The 17,461-nt window shown below is 49.3% G+C and overlaps 1 protein-coding gene across 1 annotated transcript; it reads right to left on the bottom strand.

Annotated features, from left to right (window-relative positions):
- Positions 1–3,296: 3,296 nt before the first annotated feature.
- Positions 3,297–16,391, bottom strand: LOC128136640 (endoplasmic reticulum aminopeptidase 1-like). The gene is given in 17 exon segments (XM_052776561.1): positions 3,297–3,414; positions 3,416–3,473; positions 3,756–3,835; positions 4,328–4,485; positions 5,510–5,593; positions 5,744–5,875; positions 6,412–6,543; positions 7,402–7,515; positions 8,086–8,237; positions 8,587–8,713; positions 9,296–9,430; positions 11,864–11,954; positions 12,877–12,923; positions 13,141–13,293; positions 15,054–15,227; positions 15,424–15,434; positions 16,082–16,391. Coding segments are annotated over 17 exon segments (2,076 nt in total).
- Between the last annotated feature and the right edge of the window lie 1,070 nt (positions 16,392–17,461).

The raw sequence follows: 17,461 nt of genomic DNA, 5'->3' as shown, positions 1-17,461 counted from the left end.
GTGTACGGCAGAAGTGAGATGTTCAAAGGTCGTCGCCTGTTTTCCCAAGTGCACGGGATCGAGGTCATTTTCTTTGCAGCAGCTCCCGTGTCGCTGTGGTTTAGACTTGTGACCATAACAGCGCTGATAACGCACTGATGGTTTGGCTGCCGCCGAGCAGTGCTTGCACGGCCTCAAGGACTTCTCCACACCTCGCTCTGCCGCCCCAGTGAATAGGTGGGGACGGCACACAACCGGGCAGACGACCCCAGCTACCCAAAGAGATATTCCGTGCCACATCACGCCGCCCTCAGCAGTCAAAAGGGAGGGGAGGGGTTTTCGGGAGGTTAGCCAGCTTTTGCTTGGCAAGTGGTTGGGCACAGGTCTACCCCACGGGTGGTGGTAGGTGCTTGCCTCTTGCCTTTGCATTACTTGCTTTGTTTTCTTTTCTTTCTCTCTTCTTCCACTTCTCCTTTGCTTGTGAAACTGTTTTCATCCTGACTCACCAGGCTGCTTGCTTTTACCCTCCCTTTCCTCTTCCCCCAATCCAAGCCAGCTGCTGCCTGGAGCTTCGCAGCCTGCCGGGGTTAACCCTCAGCACCAAGGTCTTCTGCCTTCTGTCAGTCAACACCGGTAATGAGCCACACTCACCTCTCCCGTTCAGTGTCTTCCACCTGCGATAGCCATGTAGGAGATGACGGAAAATACAGGAGTGAAATTAGTCAATGGTTTTTGATGTGGGTGACTGTATGAATGGGGACGCAAGGAACCGTTAATTGGCTGATGAAGAACAGAAGGTGACACCCCATCTAGAAAAGACACCACTTGTCTTGCCCGCAAGGAAGGGCTCCATTCTCTCTCCCCAAAACATCCTTCTTCCTCTTTTTTATTCAGGAGAGAATCAAACCTTACTCTCAAAAATGAGGGTCTGTCGTGGTTTAACCCCAGCCAGCAACTAAGGACCACGCAGCCGCTCACTCACTTCCCCCCCCCCCAGTGAGATGGGGGAAAGAATTGGAAAAAAAAAAGTAAAATTCGTGGGTTGAGATAAGAACAGTTTAATAGAACAGAAAAGAAGAAACAATAATGATAATGATAACACTAATAAAATGACAACAGTAATCCTAAAAGGGCTGGAATACACAAGTGATGCACAATGCAATTGCTCACCACCCGCTAACAGACACCCAGTTAGACCCTGAGTGGCGATCCCCCCACCCCCACTCCCCCCAGTTTATGTACTGGGCATGAGGTCACATGGTCTGGAATAGCCCTGTGGCCAGTTTGGGTCAGGTGCCCTGGCTGTGGCCCCCCCCAACTTCTCGTGCCCCTCCAGCCTTCTTGCTGGCTGGGCATCAGAAGCTGAAAAATCCCTGACTTCAGACTAAACATGACTTAGCAACAAGTGGAGAGATCAGTGTGTTATCAGCATTCTTCTCATACCTAGCGCGAAAACATAGCACTGTACCAGCTACTAGGAAGACAATTAACTCTACCCCAGCTGAAAGCAGGACAGGGTCTTCATTCAGGAAAGGTTTAACCTGTCTGGGAGGATTCCAAAGGAGAGACAGGTTACAGAACTAAGACGTTCACCAACCTTCCCCCCCCGCCCCGTTTTCCTGGTTTTGCTTGTGGCTGTAGGCCGAGGCCTCTGGTATGCTGTGAGGCGAACGGCCTGGCAGGGGAACGGCCGGCCGCAGCAAAGGCAGACCGCCAGCCCCTGCCTGAAGAGAGCAAACCCCGTGTTTCTGTTCGCTTCCTTCACCTGCCCCGGGCTGCTCCGAGGCGGAGCGGGGCCTGCAGCGCGGCCGGGGGCCGGGCCGGGCCTGGCGGCGGAAGGGCCCTCCCGTCACGGAAGGCCGGACCCGCGGAGCATGCTGGGAGACGTAGTCTCCCCGGGGCGGCGGGCCGGGCGGCCATCCTGTGCGTGGCAGCAGACCCGGCGGCGCGGAGCCCACGCCAGTCCCCGCCGTCGGTACGGGGGAGCGGGCTTCCCGATGGGAGCGGGCGCTGCTCCCCGTCTCTGTCGGGGCCGGGCGCGGCCGAGGCCGTCCCCGTCGGCAACGAGATGGCAGCGGAGACCCTCCCGCCATGGCGGCGCTCACACCACCTCCCCTCCGTCTCGACCTCCCTCCCGTCATGCACGCCGCGTCCCCGCCTAGCTCCGGTCAAGCGCTGAGCGCTGATTGGCCCCGCGGGGGGGGGGCCCCGGCCGGAAGCGGGGAGATTTGAACGCTAACGGCCGCGCAGGCGGCGGCCGCCCAGCTGGTGAGCGCTGCTCTCTCCCGGTGCCCGCTCCTCCTCGGCAGCAGCGGCCTCTCGCCGGTGCCCTGACAGGCAGTGCCCGCTCTACGCGTCTCGCCGGGCCGCCCCGGCCGCCGGAGGGCCCCCGCCGCGGAGCTCCGGTGAACGGCGCTGGCGTTTCGTGCCTTCGGCCTCTGGGCCTTCCGAGTTGTTCGTTTAGTGAGTTTGCTGCTGGGGTTGTAGCAAGCGGCACCTCCCCGGGCCACCGGAGCTGCCCCAGGCGCGTTCCGCCGCTCATGCTGGGAGTGGAAACGCGCGAACGCCTGCTCCCGCTTTCTCCTTGCAGGTGCTGAGAAGAATCGCCAGATCCCTGTTCCTCTCGGAATGTCTGCAGGTGACTGTGGGGAAATTCTCAAGTACTACGAATTGCACGAAACAATTGGAACAGGTAGGCTTGGTCTGTGAACGCAAACGGGTGCGTGCGGTCTGTCTAACCGCTCTAGTGTTTACGCGAGTGTGGATTAACTGTTATTGCAGAATCTACAGGTCACGCTTCAAGTGTGTATTTCGGGGGGCAGAGCTCTGAAAACGTAGTTGGGAGTTGGTAGCAGCGATCGCTTCTTCCTCCAGCGCAGACGCCGCACGCTGTGCGTGCTACGTACTCCACTGTGACCGTGAGATTATGGGCAACAAAGCATGTCGTTGCGCTGAGCTCTAATCACCATTGCGTCACATCTTTATGACTGTAATAGCCTTGTTTCTAACTGAGAAACGGCAGCAGCACCTTTCCAGGTGCAAAAACATTATCCTAGTCCATCACTTCACACTGGCATCCTTCCATTAACATGTCTTTACTGAAGACGACACGTTTCACTTAGCCGGCTTAGATAAGTCCACTGTAACCAAGAGAAATCCTGGGTTTACACTGCTGTAAGCAAGAAAAGAATATGCTCTCAGTCTATTTAACAGATTTAATGAATACTATATACATTATCAACACTTCCTTCTTCAGTGGTATATACTCACAAATACAGAATTAGTATGTTTTTCAGACTTGGACAGAAGGCCTTACCTCACGACCTGGATACACTGTTAATGAGACTTGCTCTGTCTTTGCTGCTAATCACTGTATAGTTCTCTTTCAAAAGGTTGATCAGATGATCCCACCCATCATCTTCATAGTGCACCATTCCCATTCATGTCCCCCCTGAATTTAACCCACTCCACCTCTTCCGGAAGGATAATAACGTCTGGAAACAAAAGGGTAACTCCTTTTTTTCTTAGTGATTCAAACACATCCTAGTACTATACCCAGTAATACTGTTACTCTCATTTCAGTGATTTAAAGAACACAGCAGCACGGTTTCTGAAAATATTAAGAGATCGTTATAGTGATATTATTGAGCTGACAAGTATTTGCTTCTCTGGGACTAGTTGTTCCAGTTCCGCATTCTGAAAAAAAACCTGCAAAACTAAAAGGCTTGCAAACAAACTTTGAATAAATTAATCGCCTAATTAGTCAAAGAAATTACCTGCTTTAGTTGTCATCAAAAATCTCTGAACAGTGTCAGATTTACTGGTAGTGGAGGTTAGTGGAATGTGCCACAGGTACCTACTGCAAAACAGAAGTGCTTTGTTTAATGGAAGAACTTTGCAAAAGTTTCTCCAACTTGTCCCAGTCTAACCACCGAGTAAAATCTTTTGCCCACACAGTAGCAGCAACAGGCTGCGCTCGCACTTCTGACTTCAGTGCAGTGCCAGGTGCATCTCGCTACCTTTCATTTAGTTTGCCTGGCAGATCGCTGACACTGAAGCCGCCACAATATGAACTTTCCAGCCTAGTTCCACTAGCACGTCTCCAGCACAGGCTCACCCAGAAGCCCAGGCACTGCAGCTCTGCAGCTGCTGGCACCTCGGCCAGGCACGCAGGGTCCAACGACGCCTACGAGTGCTGCTGATCCTGAGCTACACAGGGACAGACTCACAACCAAACAGCTCAGGGAGCGTTCCTTAAGAAACAACAGTAAAAGCTCTTAGCATACATCACTGTCTGCCATTCGAGAGTACTTCCGTTTGCGTGCTGAGATTTCCCCATTTTGTTTACCCTGTGGATGAAGGAGAATCTACCCCTGTCACGTAGTACTCTTGCTGCAGGTGGACATTCTTCCCTCTCACTGTGAGAGTTAGCAGGGGAAAACCTTTCTGCAGTGTCCAAGTGCCCATCGTTGCCCTCACATCAAGAGTTTCTCCTTTAGTCCAGTGCTTGTTTTTAGTAGCAAGGGAAAAAGCAGACAAGTAAGAAGTGGAAGACGGGAGTACACTGACAGTGAAACAGAAATGACGTGCAGAAAACAGACTCCGCAATCAGTGAGATCGTAAAGTAGGTATGTTCATTCAGCGTTGGGCCGCACGGGGGGTAGTCCCACCCAAGTCGTGCGCGCCCGACTCGGCAGTTTGTCTCAAGTTTATACAGTCAAGTGTTACATATTCACAATACGCCTATACATATGCATGACCTATCCCCGCTTCCTATTAAAATTAGCTCCGAGAGGTCATTTCCATAGTCTCCTCTCAACTGCGCTCACGCAGTGCCTCTTTATGGTGGTCGTCTGGTGGTCGCAGAGATGAAGATAGATGACTCCTCTTCGTCACCGCTAGTAACCTTTTTTCTTGCGCAGGCTCAGCCATTTCTTGCTATTCACCCAAGCCGCAAGACCAGTCTTAGCTGGCTCTTGGGGCCTGCTCCTGCTTCTTATCGGGAGCTGTCTTTACCTCATTGGCTGGTCCTTGGGACTAGCTCTTCTTATCAAAGACTGTCTTTGCCTCAGCTAATTTCGACAATGTAAGCGCTAAACATCATCCTTCATCCCCCCTTATTATGTCTACTGAGATTCTTTTGACTCCCCTTGCCTCAGAAATGGGTGTGTAAGAACTCTGTACAAGCTGCTGGGTATTTGTAAGCTCTATAGAGGTATGTTTGGACTGGATATCATGACGTCTCCATCTGGTTTTCTTGTGCACACTTTCATGGAGTTAATGGCAACTCCTGAAGTACTGCTGTTTTTCAGTCAGCCCTGGGCACAGGAGCAGAATTTCTGTCCAATCACAGAAAAATACAGATTTCCAATGGAACTGAAGAAACTTACACTCTCCCCAGAACCATGCTTAAGTGGCAAAGAATGCTTTTGGAAGGTGCATGTATCAATGCCACAGCACAGAATAAACGTGAGGGCACAGATACGTGTCAAATTCCTAAATACTGACGGATAAAAAACTAGATGCTTACTGCATATGAAGATGACTGTTGGCTTCTTCTGCAACAGCCATCACCTTGTGGTTCATTTTTGTTAGTACCTCCTGTAGGGCAAATCTGAAAGGGAAAAAAAAGTTTTGGTCATCTTTCTTTGATGTCATAATCGTAAGTACTGGTCGCAGTCTTCAGGAATATATTAGAGAGACACATCATTCACGAGAAGTGATGAAATCTAAAAACACAAATAAGAAAATGAAGAATACTTGCATTCATCATGCTGTTCCACAGATCTTCATTTTTTGTATTTCAATAGCTGTATTTCTGCAGGTACTGCACAAGTCCAGCTTTAAACACATCAGCAGTCAGGTAGTCCCTCAGCATATTTAATATACAAGATCCCTGAGAAAAAGAGTGACAAAGTGTTTACAAAACTACTCCTTCGCTAGCAAGAGGCTTGCTTCAGAAGAATTTCAGCGTGCCACTCATCTGCATAACGGTACACTTTTGTATGTGTCTCTGATTAAAAAGTAATTGGGTTTTATGTATATTGAAACAGTACTTCTTTGGGTTTGTGTGATCGTCACTCTTAAAAATATCACTGATTGAGTAAGTTACGCTATTATTTTTCTAATTACTATACAAGCCAGCACCGTATAATGCTCCAGTGAAAAATGCTCCTTGGGTTAAGAGCCCCCCAGAATGGTTTAAGACTAAGTTGTTACAGAACAGATAGAAGAAGTAAAGGCTTCCTCATTTTAGAAATCGAAAAGGCAACTGCCATTTGAATCCACCCAGGTGTTTTGGACAAGGAACTATTCAAGTCATAAACCCATTAATACCGTGTGCCAGGTATTCTATGTAGGGTCGAAATCAGTAAAATACAACTGTATAGTACAAGCAGTACAACTGAAATCAGTAACAGTTTTGTATTTTACCTTCTCATAAGAAACATTATCAAACATCTCTAAAATTTGAGCTGGACCTTCCACAGGAGTAGACAGAGGTTGTGAGGAATTTAATGCATCCACTGCCATGGCATAAAAACATCTCCTTAAGAAATAGTCTTCCTAATAGGAGGCAAAACCAAATATTACTACTACATTTTGCTCAGTGACCACTGAACCCCTATTCATTCACTTTTCAGTCCATTCCACGTGATCTTTAAATCATACAAAGAAAGCAAACCATATCTTTCTTTTATTCCAGAGCATAATCCCCCCCCCAACAATAATACAGCCAAATAAGTCCCAGTGTTCTAAACTAACTTAAATAGCTGATCTAGTTGAAGATGTCCCTGCTCATTGCGGAGGGGCATTGGACAAGATGACCTTTAAAGGTCCCTTCCAACCCAAACCATTCTGTGATTCCATTCTATCATTCTGTGATTCTAAAATTAGTTGAGCTAGTGAGACTTAAAGACACCTGCACATTCCGACAGAGTGGTCAGTAACCACAAAACAAATTACTCCCCCCCCCCCCCCCCCCCCCCCCCAAATGGTGAATTTCCCTATTATCATGCCACTGCAGTGCTATGGCAAAATTCTGCCCAGATGCATTGTTCTTCTCACTTTGGTAGAAAATTTCATGTATCGGACCTCTGATAAAGCTAGTGGAAGGATTTTCGTCTTTTCAACTCTCACCCTATTTGATGAAATAAGATAAAATAATTTCGTTACACTTTTGGAAGTCTAAATGTCTTTGAAAAAAGAATACACTTTCACTGCAATCATTAAATTCCATCATAAGTTCCTGAAAACATGTACATGTAGGCAAATCAACATCCCTACTCTTCAGAGTTAACATCAGATAATCCTCACAAACAGAAATTTAAAAGTAGTTCACAGCAAAAATCTGCTTGGTCTTTATCCTTAACTAGTGGATTTAGAAGGCAGTTACAAAATAAAAATACCATAACTGCTGCTTACAACTCTCAGTTCTCAATGGGTAATGCTGACTGACACGAACTCCATAAACTTTGCAAACCCTACATTTAACCACAGATCATGCCACCGCTCCGTGGTAACGAGGTTGCCAAACCCCTGCGGGAGGGAGGGGGGAAGAGCTTCTGAAATTAAATACACAATTTATCCTAAAAGCTGCTACTGACCTGTAAGAAACTGCATTTATAGTATGCTATTGACCTCTAAGGAACTTTTTGTAGTGATACAGCTTGCTCTGGCGTCTTCCCACTGCATTTCTCATTTTAATGGTAATACGCTAAAACACTGGCTTCCACTCACGTTCCAAGAAACCTTGTAAAGAAACCACTTTTGGCAGGAGAGCCACATACGAAACAGCTAACCTTTCCAAACTTTTATGTGCCTATTTTGGTGGCCTGCAATTAATTTCAAGGGCTGACAGTGGTGCAAAGGCCCCGCAGCATTGCAGCCGCTGAACTGAACACATTTACGTTTACAGCCCTCCGCGTCTATGCAGCCTGCCGGGACTCCTTCACCAGAAACAGTCCTCATGATTCACAGAAGAGCACCTTCAAGCCAAAGCAACTATTTTCAGCTTATAGCTCCAAGATCCCCCTACCCACACAGAATCCATCGTCCCTGACCCCTCCTCATGCCCATTCAAACTCCTTATTCTTCCCCAGATCCCGCCTGACGAACCAGCTCATGGGCTATTACCATACTACTAATCCAAAGTTTAGAAGATGCTGAGGACTTTTCAGGGTTGTACAACAACACAGATTCCTGGTATGTGGGCCATCCCCAGTTTTCCATAGCACCAGACCGACAGTCAGGAATAGCTGCTAAACCTAGAAAAAACATTAAAATAGTACTAGTATCATTTTAATCCATAAAGAGCTCGCTCATCCCACTTCCTGATTGCTCCCACACAGGCACATGTATCACACACACTTCTAAGGGCTCTCTTAAATGTAATCACAAAAGCATACTTTAAAAAAATCTCCAGACAGAGCACAAGGATTTGAAGTTCTCAGTGAAGCTTTTCAATCTGTCCTTAAGTTCTGTGAAGCAGCCAGTTTAAAAGTCTGTGAGCCAAACTTTGCCCAGTCTTAACACTCTAAATTACTGATTTTTACTGCTATTTTACTCTCTATGCTTAATAATGTTCTCAAATACATTAAGTTATTTAACACTTATCTTGCTTAGGTAGAGGATATGGAATGCTGAAGTAATCCTCGTACAAGTCTAAAAGTTTCACTGCCGCATCCAACGCATAGTCAGCTTGGTTGATCTTGTCTGGCACCGTGGACATGGAAATCTACAGCAGACAAGAAGGCAGCGCTTCCAATACCAGCATCAAAAGCTGACAGAAGTTGTTCTTCATCCCAGTTACTTAAATGACCACAAAAAGGGACCCTAGAGCACACACTTAACAGTTCTCATACACCAGTTACTAAAACATTTGCATAAAAATATTATCAGAATTAGGAACACAAGTTTTAAAACTTGCCCACCAGAACCACTATGCCCCTACAAAGACTTCTACAATTTCCACCCCTACCACGTTAGAGTCGTTCAACTGACACAGGTTTATTTTAGTGCTGATTCTCCATGAAAACTGTATTTCATTTGCCCTTGATTATATAATCTTACATGAAACAAACTATGTTACCAATGCATATAACGATACAAAAAGCAAGCCCGTTACCAAAATCTTCTGCAACTAACAAAGCTCAGTGTGCAAACTCATCATCCAATTACAAAACCAATTTAATTCTCTCCTTTCATTCCTGTAAAACATCGAGATACATAAATCCAATGATTTAACTGAAAAGGAAACCATTATGTATTCACACAGACTTAAACACAAAAAAGCTCTTACAAAATGAGACACAGTTACCTTAGCTCCATGACCGGTTATTTTGCTGATGGATTTAAAATCTGAAACAATAAAGGCCACAAGGTACGTAGTCATCTTGACGGTGGTATCAAAATGGTCCTTAACAAGCCGGGGCATTATATTCACAGACTTCACCTAAAGAACAGGCACAGCTCATCACCCAGTAGCACCACCTGTGAGGACCTTGGCGCCACCAATTGTTGTGTTTCTCCTCAGTTTAAAGGGACTACCTTTTAAAGAGACTACATTTTAAAGAGACTACATTACATTTCAAAGATACATTGGAAATGAGTCATCCCCGTGGCTATTCTTCCCCACACAGAGAACAAAAACACACACATGTTGTGGCGGGTTGACCCTGGCTGAACACCAGGTGCCCACCAAAGCTCTTCTATCACTCCCCCCTCCTCAGCTGGACAGGGGAGAGAAAATATAACAAAGGGCTTGTGGGTCGAGATAAGGACAGGAGAGATCACTCACCGATTACCGTCACGGGCAAAACAGACTCAGCTTGGGGAAAATTAACTCAATTTCTTACCAAGCAACCAGAGTAGGGTAATGAGAAATAAAACCAAATCTCAGAACACCTTCCCTCCACCCCTCCCTTCTTCCTGGGCACAGCTTCACTCCCGGATTCTCTACCAAACCCCCCAGCGGCGCAGGGGGACGGGGAATGGGGTTTACGGTCAGTTCATCACACGTTATTTTCTGCCGCTTCATCCTCCTCAGGGGCAGGACTCATCACACTCTTCCCCTGCTCCAGCGTGGGGTCCCTCACATGGGAGACAGTCCTCCATGAACTTCTCCAACGTGGGTCCTTCCCACGGGCTGCAGTTCTTCACAAACCGCTCCAGCATGGGTCTTTTCCACGGCGTGCAGTCCTTCAGGAGCACACTGCTCCAGCGTGGGTCCCCCACAGGGGTCACAAGTCCTGCCAAAAAACCTGCTCCGTGGGCTCCTCTCTCCACAGATCCGCAGGTCCTGCCAGGAGCCTGCTCCAGCGCGGGCTTCCCACGGGGTCACAGCCTCCTTCGGGCACCCACCTGCTCCACTGTGGGGTCCTCCATGGGCTGCAGGTGGAGATCTGCTCCAGCGTGGACCTCCATGGGCTGCAGGGGGACAACCTGCCTCACCATGGTCTTCCCCACGGGCTACAGGGGAATCTCTGCTCCGGCGCCTGGAGCATCTCCTCCCCCTCCTTCTGCACTGACCTGGGCGTCTGCGGGGCTGTTTCTCTTACATGTTCTCACTCTCTCTCTGGTTGCTGTTTCTGTGTCTGTCCCGCAACCTTTTTTTCCTTCTTAAAAATGTTATCACAGAGGCATTACCACTACCGCTGATGGGCTCGGCCTTGGCTGGCAGTGGGTCCATCTTAGAGCCGGCTGGTGTTGGCTCTGTCGGACATAGGGGAAGCTTCCAGCAGCTTCTTACAGAATCCACCCCTGTAACCGCCCCTGCTAGCAAAACCTTGCCACACAAAGCCAATACACATGTGTATATACAGGCAGTTTCATTCGTAAGCATTACTTAGTTCTACATTGGCAAAACTAGAAAAACAAAAATACTGTTCACTGCTTCAGTTATCCTCAGTGTCTGCCAGCGCACTGACTGAATTAATCTCACACAACTTCAGCTGAGTAGAAGCGGTATAAATCTCAGCAGACGTTCTTACACGAGAGAAGTGAACTTCTCCAGATCGTGAATCAGGTACCGCAGATATCTAGTTAAGCATAAAATGGGTCGTGTGGTGGAGGTATCCATTTTCGCCTCTTGGTTACAGAGGGCCTTAGCTAACTAACTTAGACCTGGAACCTGTTTAGCCACACTGAACTGTAACACTGGCACCCACTCCTTATTCATTATTTTATCCATTTCTCTACAAAAGAATTGATTTCTTATACCAACTTTCAAAGTGTTTCATATCTGAAAAGTACCGGGCGGGGGTGGTGGTGGTGCTGTTCCCTCAGCTATAAGGCTTAGTTTCCTTGCAAACTAGCAACTAGTAGTACAGAAGAAATTATGAAGAATCTCTTACACCCAAAGTAAGATCAAATGTACAAAATGTAGTTCACCCTCTATATGCATACATATTTATAATGGCAAACAATATTTGTTGCTATTACATATATGGCACTTTCGTGCCGAGATTTTTGTTGAGCTCCAAAGTTTGGGTTTTTTTTTCACAGAGACACTCCTGCTTATCTGACAAGTAAGTTAATACACATGAATCGTGTACTTATTCATATGTATTTCATCATTAATCTTAAAATATAAGATCAACATGGAAAGCATTTTGTGAGTAAAATAAAGATTATAGACACACATTGTGCTGATCATTCTTGCACCTCTGCTGAGAAGCAGGAAGCCACACGCATTATTTTATTCATTCCTTTTCAACCTTGTGCCAAGACCACCAGCAGCAGCACCACACACTCCCATAAAAGACCTGCGGTAACGTTCAGATCACCATTCCCATTAACAGCAACTGCCTGGATATTCCGTTCTCCTTTTGCTTTCTCCTTTCAATGGTCATCAATCAACAGCACACCATTAAAAGTATCCACCTACAACTGGGGTATTGGACAGTGCGAGGTGCTTTGGTTCCCTCCTCACCTTAATTGAAAACCTGGCTTGGAAGGCTGGTTCGTCGAAACATGGGGGTGTGGATTGTCCAGCTCATAGTTCACAAACGAGTTTCACCATGTCTAGTGCACACAGGCGACTCATGGGGGGCGGGGGGGTTACAAAAGCGACCCAGCCTTGGGTTGCCTTGAGGCCCTGTCTCTCTGCAGAGACGACTCACGGGGAGCTGTGTAGACAGCTTAGCCCTGGGTTGTCTGATAAACCCTAAAGTAAACAGGGCAGTGGCCGCACCATTCAAAGAACCAAAACCTGAACTGAGCCTTGAAATCCCTTAACAAACAGTATGCCCTGAGTCTCAATCCAACCACTATTCAGTTGCTGAGGAAGCAAGGCAAAAAACCCCCAGTACCGGAGGGTTTCAGCTTCAGTTTCAAATGACAACCTTGTGTATTCAAACAATCACAGACCAATGAAGGAAAGGGGAAACTCCACTCAGATACACATAATCCATTTAGGCATCTATCATAATCCACTCAGACATGGTTATACACACCATTCCACAAGTCGGGGGATTAAAACTCTAAGATTCAGGTTGGAAATGGGGGGAGTCACTTCTCCAACTATGCAGTTGGCTTGCGAAGGAAACACACATACACCCCCCCCTCCCACCCCCTTGATCGGGACGCCGGTCAAGGTAACTTCCCTGGGATTGAGAGCCGTTACCTGCAGGGGTAAGTGAATATTGTTCATGCTTTAAGTTTGTAAATGCGTTTGTGGTTGTGAATTGCTTGTGGTTGTAATAATGTACTACTCCTGCCTTAAAAAATTGCAGTAGTGCATTCCTCCATTGTATCTGTATAAACCTGTAATAGTGGCGTGTTAAGTCTGTAAGTGAAGTTCAAATAAGTTGTTTGTTTGAACCTTGCAGTTAAGTCTGTGAGTGAAGTTCAAGTCGTTTGCTTGAACCTTGCAGTTAAGTCCTTTTCCGTCACAACGGGAAGGCCATTCGTGCAGCTGTCGGCTCAACTGTGTTGCTGCAAGCACTCTAAGCAGGGGAAAAACAAAGGGTTTCAGTCACAGACCTTTGTAGGTGCAGTGCTCGCTCCCCCGAGGTGTGAAAACAGAGCCGTTTCCCACCTACGAAATAACCAGAGGTACTCCCAAAAACTTTTGCGTGTCAAGGATTACGCGAGCGCTCCATCCCAGAACTCTGCCAGGTGCTGGATGCCGAGACCGCAGCAGTGCCCGCCGAGGAAGGCCACCTGCTCCAAGGGCTGCTGCTTCATTCCCGACGCCTGCCGCGCCGCGCAGGCGCTCCCAGCCTGGACGGCAGCCTGGCTGATGCGCGGGCCCTGGCTGTGCCGCACAGCTGGAACCGCTGCGGTGGTGGTCCCGGCGAAGGCCGGGGTGGTGAGCTTTGCATGGACGAGGAGGAGGTAACGCAGCGGGACGACGTGCTCGGGGAAGACTCACTGCGTCCCAGGGCAAAGGCCTGCTGCCGCCCCTGGCACCGCCAAGCTTCTCTAGAGGGTCTGCCTGGCCCCATGAGTGCACCTCCAAGGGCTGCGAGAGACCCTGGGCTTCTCTGGAGGGTCTACTTGCCCTGACTCGTACCCTGACGAGGGATTTGAGAAACCCTGGGCTACTCTGGAGGGTCTGCTTGGCCCCACGTGTGCCCCTGAGAGGGGTTGGAGAGGCCCTGAAATTTTTGGAGGATCTGCTTCGCTCAAGGTTTATGCCTGTGAGGGCTGTGAGAGGCCCTGGGCTTCTGTGGAGGGTCTGCTCCTCCCTGCGTGTGCCCCTGACAGGGTTTGGAGGGACCCTGGGCTTTTCTGGAGGGTCTGCTTGGCCCCACGCGTGCCCCTCCGAGGGCTGTGGAAGGCCCTGGCCTTCTGTGGAGGGTTTGCTTCTCCCTACGTGTGCCCCTGACAGGGTTTGGAGAAATCCTGGGCTTTTCTGGAGGGTCTGCTTAGCCCCATGCGTGCCCTTATGAGGGATTTGAGAAACCCTGGGCTTCTCTGCAGGGTCTGCTTCGCCCCACACCTGCTCCTGCTAGGGCTGTGAGAGGCCCTGGGCTTTTCGGCAGGGGCTACTTGGCCCCACGTGTGCCTCTGCGACGACCTGGACAGGCACTGGCCTTCCTTGGAAGGTCTGCTTGGCCCCATGAGTGCCCTTCCGAGGGCTGTGAGAGGCTCTGGGCTTCTCCGGTGGGCCTGCTTTGCCCATGTGTGCCCCTGAGAGGTCTTGGAGAGGCCCTGGCCTTCTCTGGAGGATGTGCTTGGCCCCACGCTGCTTGGCAGCTCTGTGTAGTCAATCCACTTTTTATATCGAGGGCAACTCTCCCACCTCTCCTTCCTTGCCCGTCCCTTCTGAACACTTTATAGCCATCGTCTGCAATGCTCCAGTCGTGTGATTCCTCTCAGCACGTTTCAGTGACGGCGACTAGATTGTAGCTTGTTATCTGCAGCACGGCTTCCAGCTCCTCCTGTTTGTTACCCGTGCTGCGTGCGTCAGTGCAGAGGCACTTCTGATGGGCTGTTGACCATGTCACCTTCCTAGAGGAGCGTGCCCTAATTCCTCGGAGGCGCCTCACAGGTGTTCCCCTGCTGCCTCCTAATCCATCAGCAGCACCCGGCTCCTCTGTCGCTCAAAACTCCATCCCCTTCCCCTGCTAACTCTAGTTTAAAGCTCTCCTTATCAGTCTGGCCAGCTTGTTGGCAAAGACCCTCTTGCCCCACTCGGTCAGGTGAATCCCATCAGCTCCCAACAGACCCAGCTTCTCAAAGGCAGATCCATTGTCATAGAAGCCAAAACCTTGAGTATGGCATCAGCCACACAGCCAGGCATTCACCTTTTCGCTTCATCTCTTCCTTCCTAAACCCATTCCTTTCACTGGGAGGACAGGTGAAAACACCACCTGTGCTCCAGCTCACTTTCACATTGCTCCAAGGCACATACAGTCTTGTTTTGTTCCAAGTTGCCTCGTCGCAGCGTTGCTGCACCCTACCTGGAAAAGTAGGAGCGGATGACAATCCGTGGGGTTCACCAGGCTCGGCAGCCCCTCGGTGACATTGCGAATGCGAGCCCCTGCTAGGCAGCAAAGCCCTCGGGAGAAGTTGTCTGGACGGCAAGCGGGTGCTTGCCGAGTGCCCCTCGGTAAGGAATCTCCAGTTACTCGTACTTGATGTGCTTTTCTGGTGGCAGGGGTTCTCGTGCGGCTGGATGGGTGGATCAGCTCTGTGTGGTCGGCTTCTCCTGGATCCTGTCTCTTACTCGTGCGGTCTTCATCCTCCGCCCCAAGAGCACTGAATCTATTACGCAGGGGCACTTCAGGGGAAGGTTCTTCCCTCTGCTCGCAGCAGAGACAAGGAAGGGTCCAGTCTCCTTTGCCTTGTGAGTTACTTGGGTGTTTTAGGGTGGTTTTGAGGATTCCCAAGAAGGTAATACACACACACTGACTATAAGGGAAAAAGCAAGCTTTTTATTAACTACGCACGTGTGTTATGCTACGGGTGTTTTACAAAGCGAAAAAACTATTAACATACCGACCCAAGGACTGTGAAGAAGAAGATGAACCATCCGTACATTCCGTACATTCTTGTGCCGTCTTGCGCCGCGAGCCCAGTCCAGCAGTCCGTAGGTGCCAGCTTTACGTGGGTGTCCCCACGGAGGCAATGGTGACCCTGCCATACACCAGCCCACTGCTCTTTGGAAAACTCCGGTATTTTATACATTTGCAGAGGAACGGGTGTCGACACTCGCGGCCAATGAGTGTTGAAACATGCCTCGATTGCAACATAGGAAGCCTATGGCACATGCGCCCGCTGGCCAGGCACGCTGCACGTGCCATAGTCATCCCTTCTATTGGTTCATGGGCTCTGTGCACGTGGCAAAATACCATAATCCATCAGTCACGTCCACTATGCTCTAACCAATAGCAGGGCTTTTGCAAGGGAAGCAAAATTACGTGTGGTGCCTTGTATTCCTCCATTATTGCACGTACTACCTCCCCTAACCTTGCTCTACTTTCTTATCCCTATGGTCAGCATTTCAAACAATAGGCAATAAACTATCTGTTCCCTGTGCTGACTGCGTCTTTAGGTATCTATTTCTTACTCGGTGTTCATCCATGGACCAAAATTCCATCTTTTAACCCTTCCATACACGTTGGGTCAGTCAGCTCGAGGCTGAATTCAGGCTAACCTTCCCCTTGTAAAGCCCCGAGGCAGGGCTGTCGCTCAGCTTGGGACAGCGCGCGATACCACGGATCGATCTCCCGCTCACGTTTCCAGAGGCTGCGCTGCCTGTTGAGCTCCTCTTGTGACAGAGCTACTTGTTTGGAGAGTTCTTCCAGCTGGGCACACTTGCAGCTCGGAGATCCACCGCTGCCTTCAGAGACTCCCTGGCAGCGCTGGGAACACTCTGAGGGACACGGCCCAGTTAGGCTGTCTAAAGCAGGGGAACGGTCAGACACAGATGTTTCCCGGGTCTCTATGCCTGCCACTGCTCGCATCCCTCCCGACTTATTGTTGAGAGATCCTTCCCAGATCCTCCCCACCCGTTCTCCGGGTGGAGGTCTGCTATCCCGTTAGAAACTCCCTTCCAACAAGGGAAATCCTGTCCGTGACGCCAACTAAGATGTTGCGTCCCAAAGTTGGAGCGTCTCAGGTTTGTGGATTTCCTTTGTCAGAATTAAGGTGAAACAACACCAGGGGAGTTCAAACAACAATCAACATTGATTCAGCCGAGCTAACCTTGCCCAAGTACAAGTGAACTCATCAACATGAACCTTGCATCATGTCATTAAGCCGCTGTTTGAAAAGAGAAGGGAGGTGTAGAAAAAGAAGTGGACAAAGGAACGTGAAACTGTGTCAGAAGGAGAGCCCTCCCGTTGAGTCACGAGGTTCAGAGCAGACCGCCTTGCTTTCTGGCCTCCTTCTCAAAGAGGAGCCCAGGGGCGGCTGGATCCGCTCCTAGTCTCAGACTCGGTCAACGGTTTATGTTTGAAAGGATGAGGCGTAGGGACTGTGGAAAAGAGAGAAGAAAAAGAAGGAGAGAGAGAAAGAGAGAAGGGAAGAAAGGAAGGAAGGAAGGAAGAAAGAAAGAGAAGAAAAGGGTTTCACCAGTCCCAGGTCCAGCGCTGGTCCAGCCAGCGTAGAGATCCAGTTCCCGAGGGAGCGCACTGAGAACTCGTTCTCCCTTCTTTTATAGGGTGTTAGTCGGTGGTCTCGACACGCGCAGTTCCCGTTCCTGTCGTTCTCTGGAATTAGTCGGTGAGCTTTGCAGGGGGTTCATTGGGGCGTTGCCTCTCTTTCCCTGCTGGCATGACCGCTTAAGCTAGAAGCACAGTCCCATCCTCCGTGGGGCCCCCCTCCTCCAGGCGCATATGCTGTGCTCCTTCTCCTGGTCCCTTAAGACAAGGAATTGCGGCTCGGGAGAAGCGCGGTCCGCAGGGCCCTCTCCTCCGGCCACATTGTCCTGTTGCCAAACCTCCGGCGTTTTTACAGAGACCGCCTTCTCCACCAAAGCTCTTGAACGAACGTTTGAGACATTGACTCTAATTTGTCAGACCGTCACAAGGCC

Source organism: Harpia harpyja, chromosome Z (genome assembly GCF_026419915.1).
Source record: "Harpia harpyja isolate bHarHar1 chromosome Z, bHarHar1 primary haplotype, whole genome shotgun sequence".
Taxonomy (NCBI): domain Eukaryota; kingdom Metazoa; phylum Chordata; class Aves; order Accipitriformes; family Accipitridae; genus Harpia; species Harpia harpyja.
Note: the sequence above shows the minus strand (reverse complement) of the source record. Positions and strands in the feature narration are given on the sequence as shown.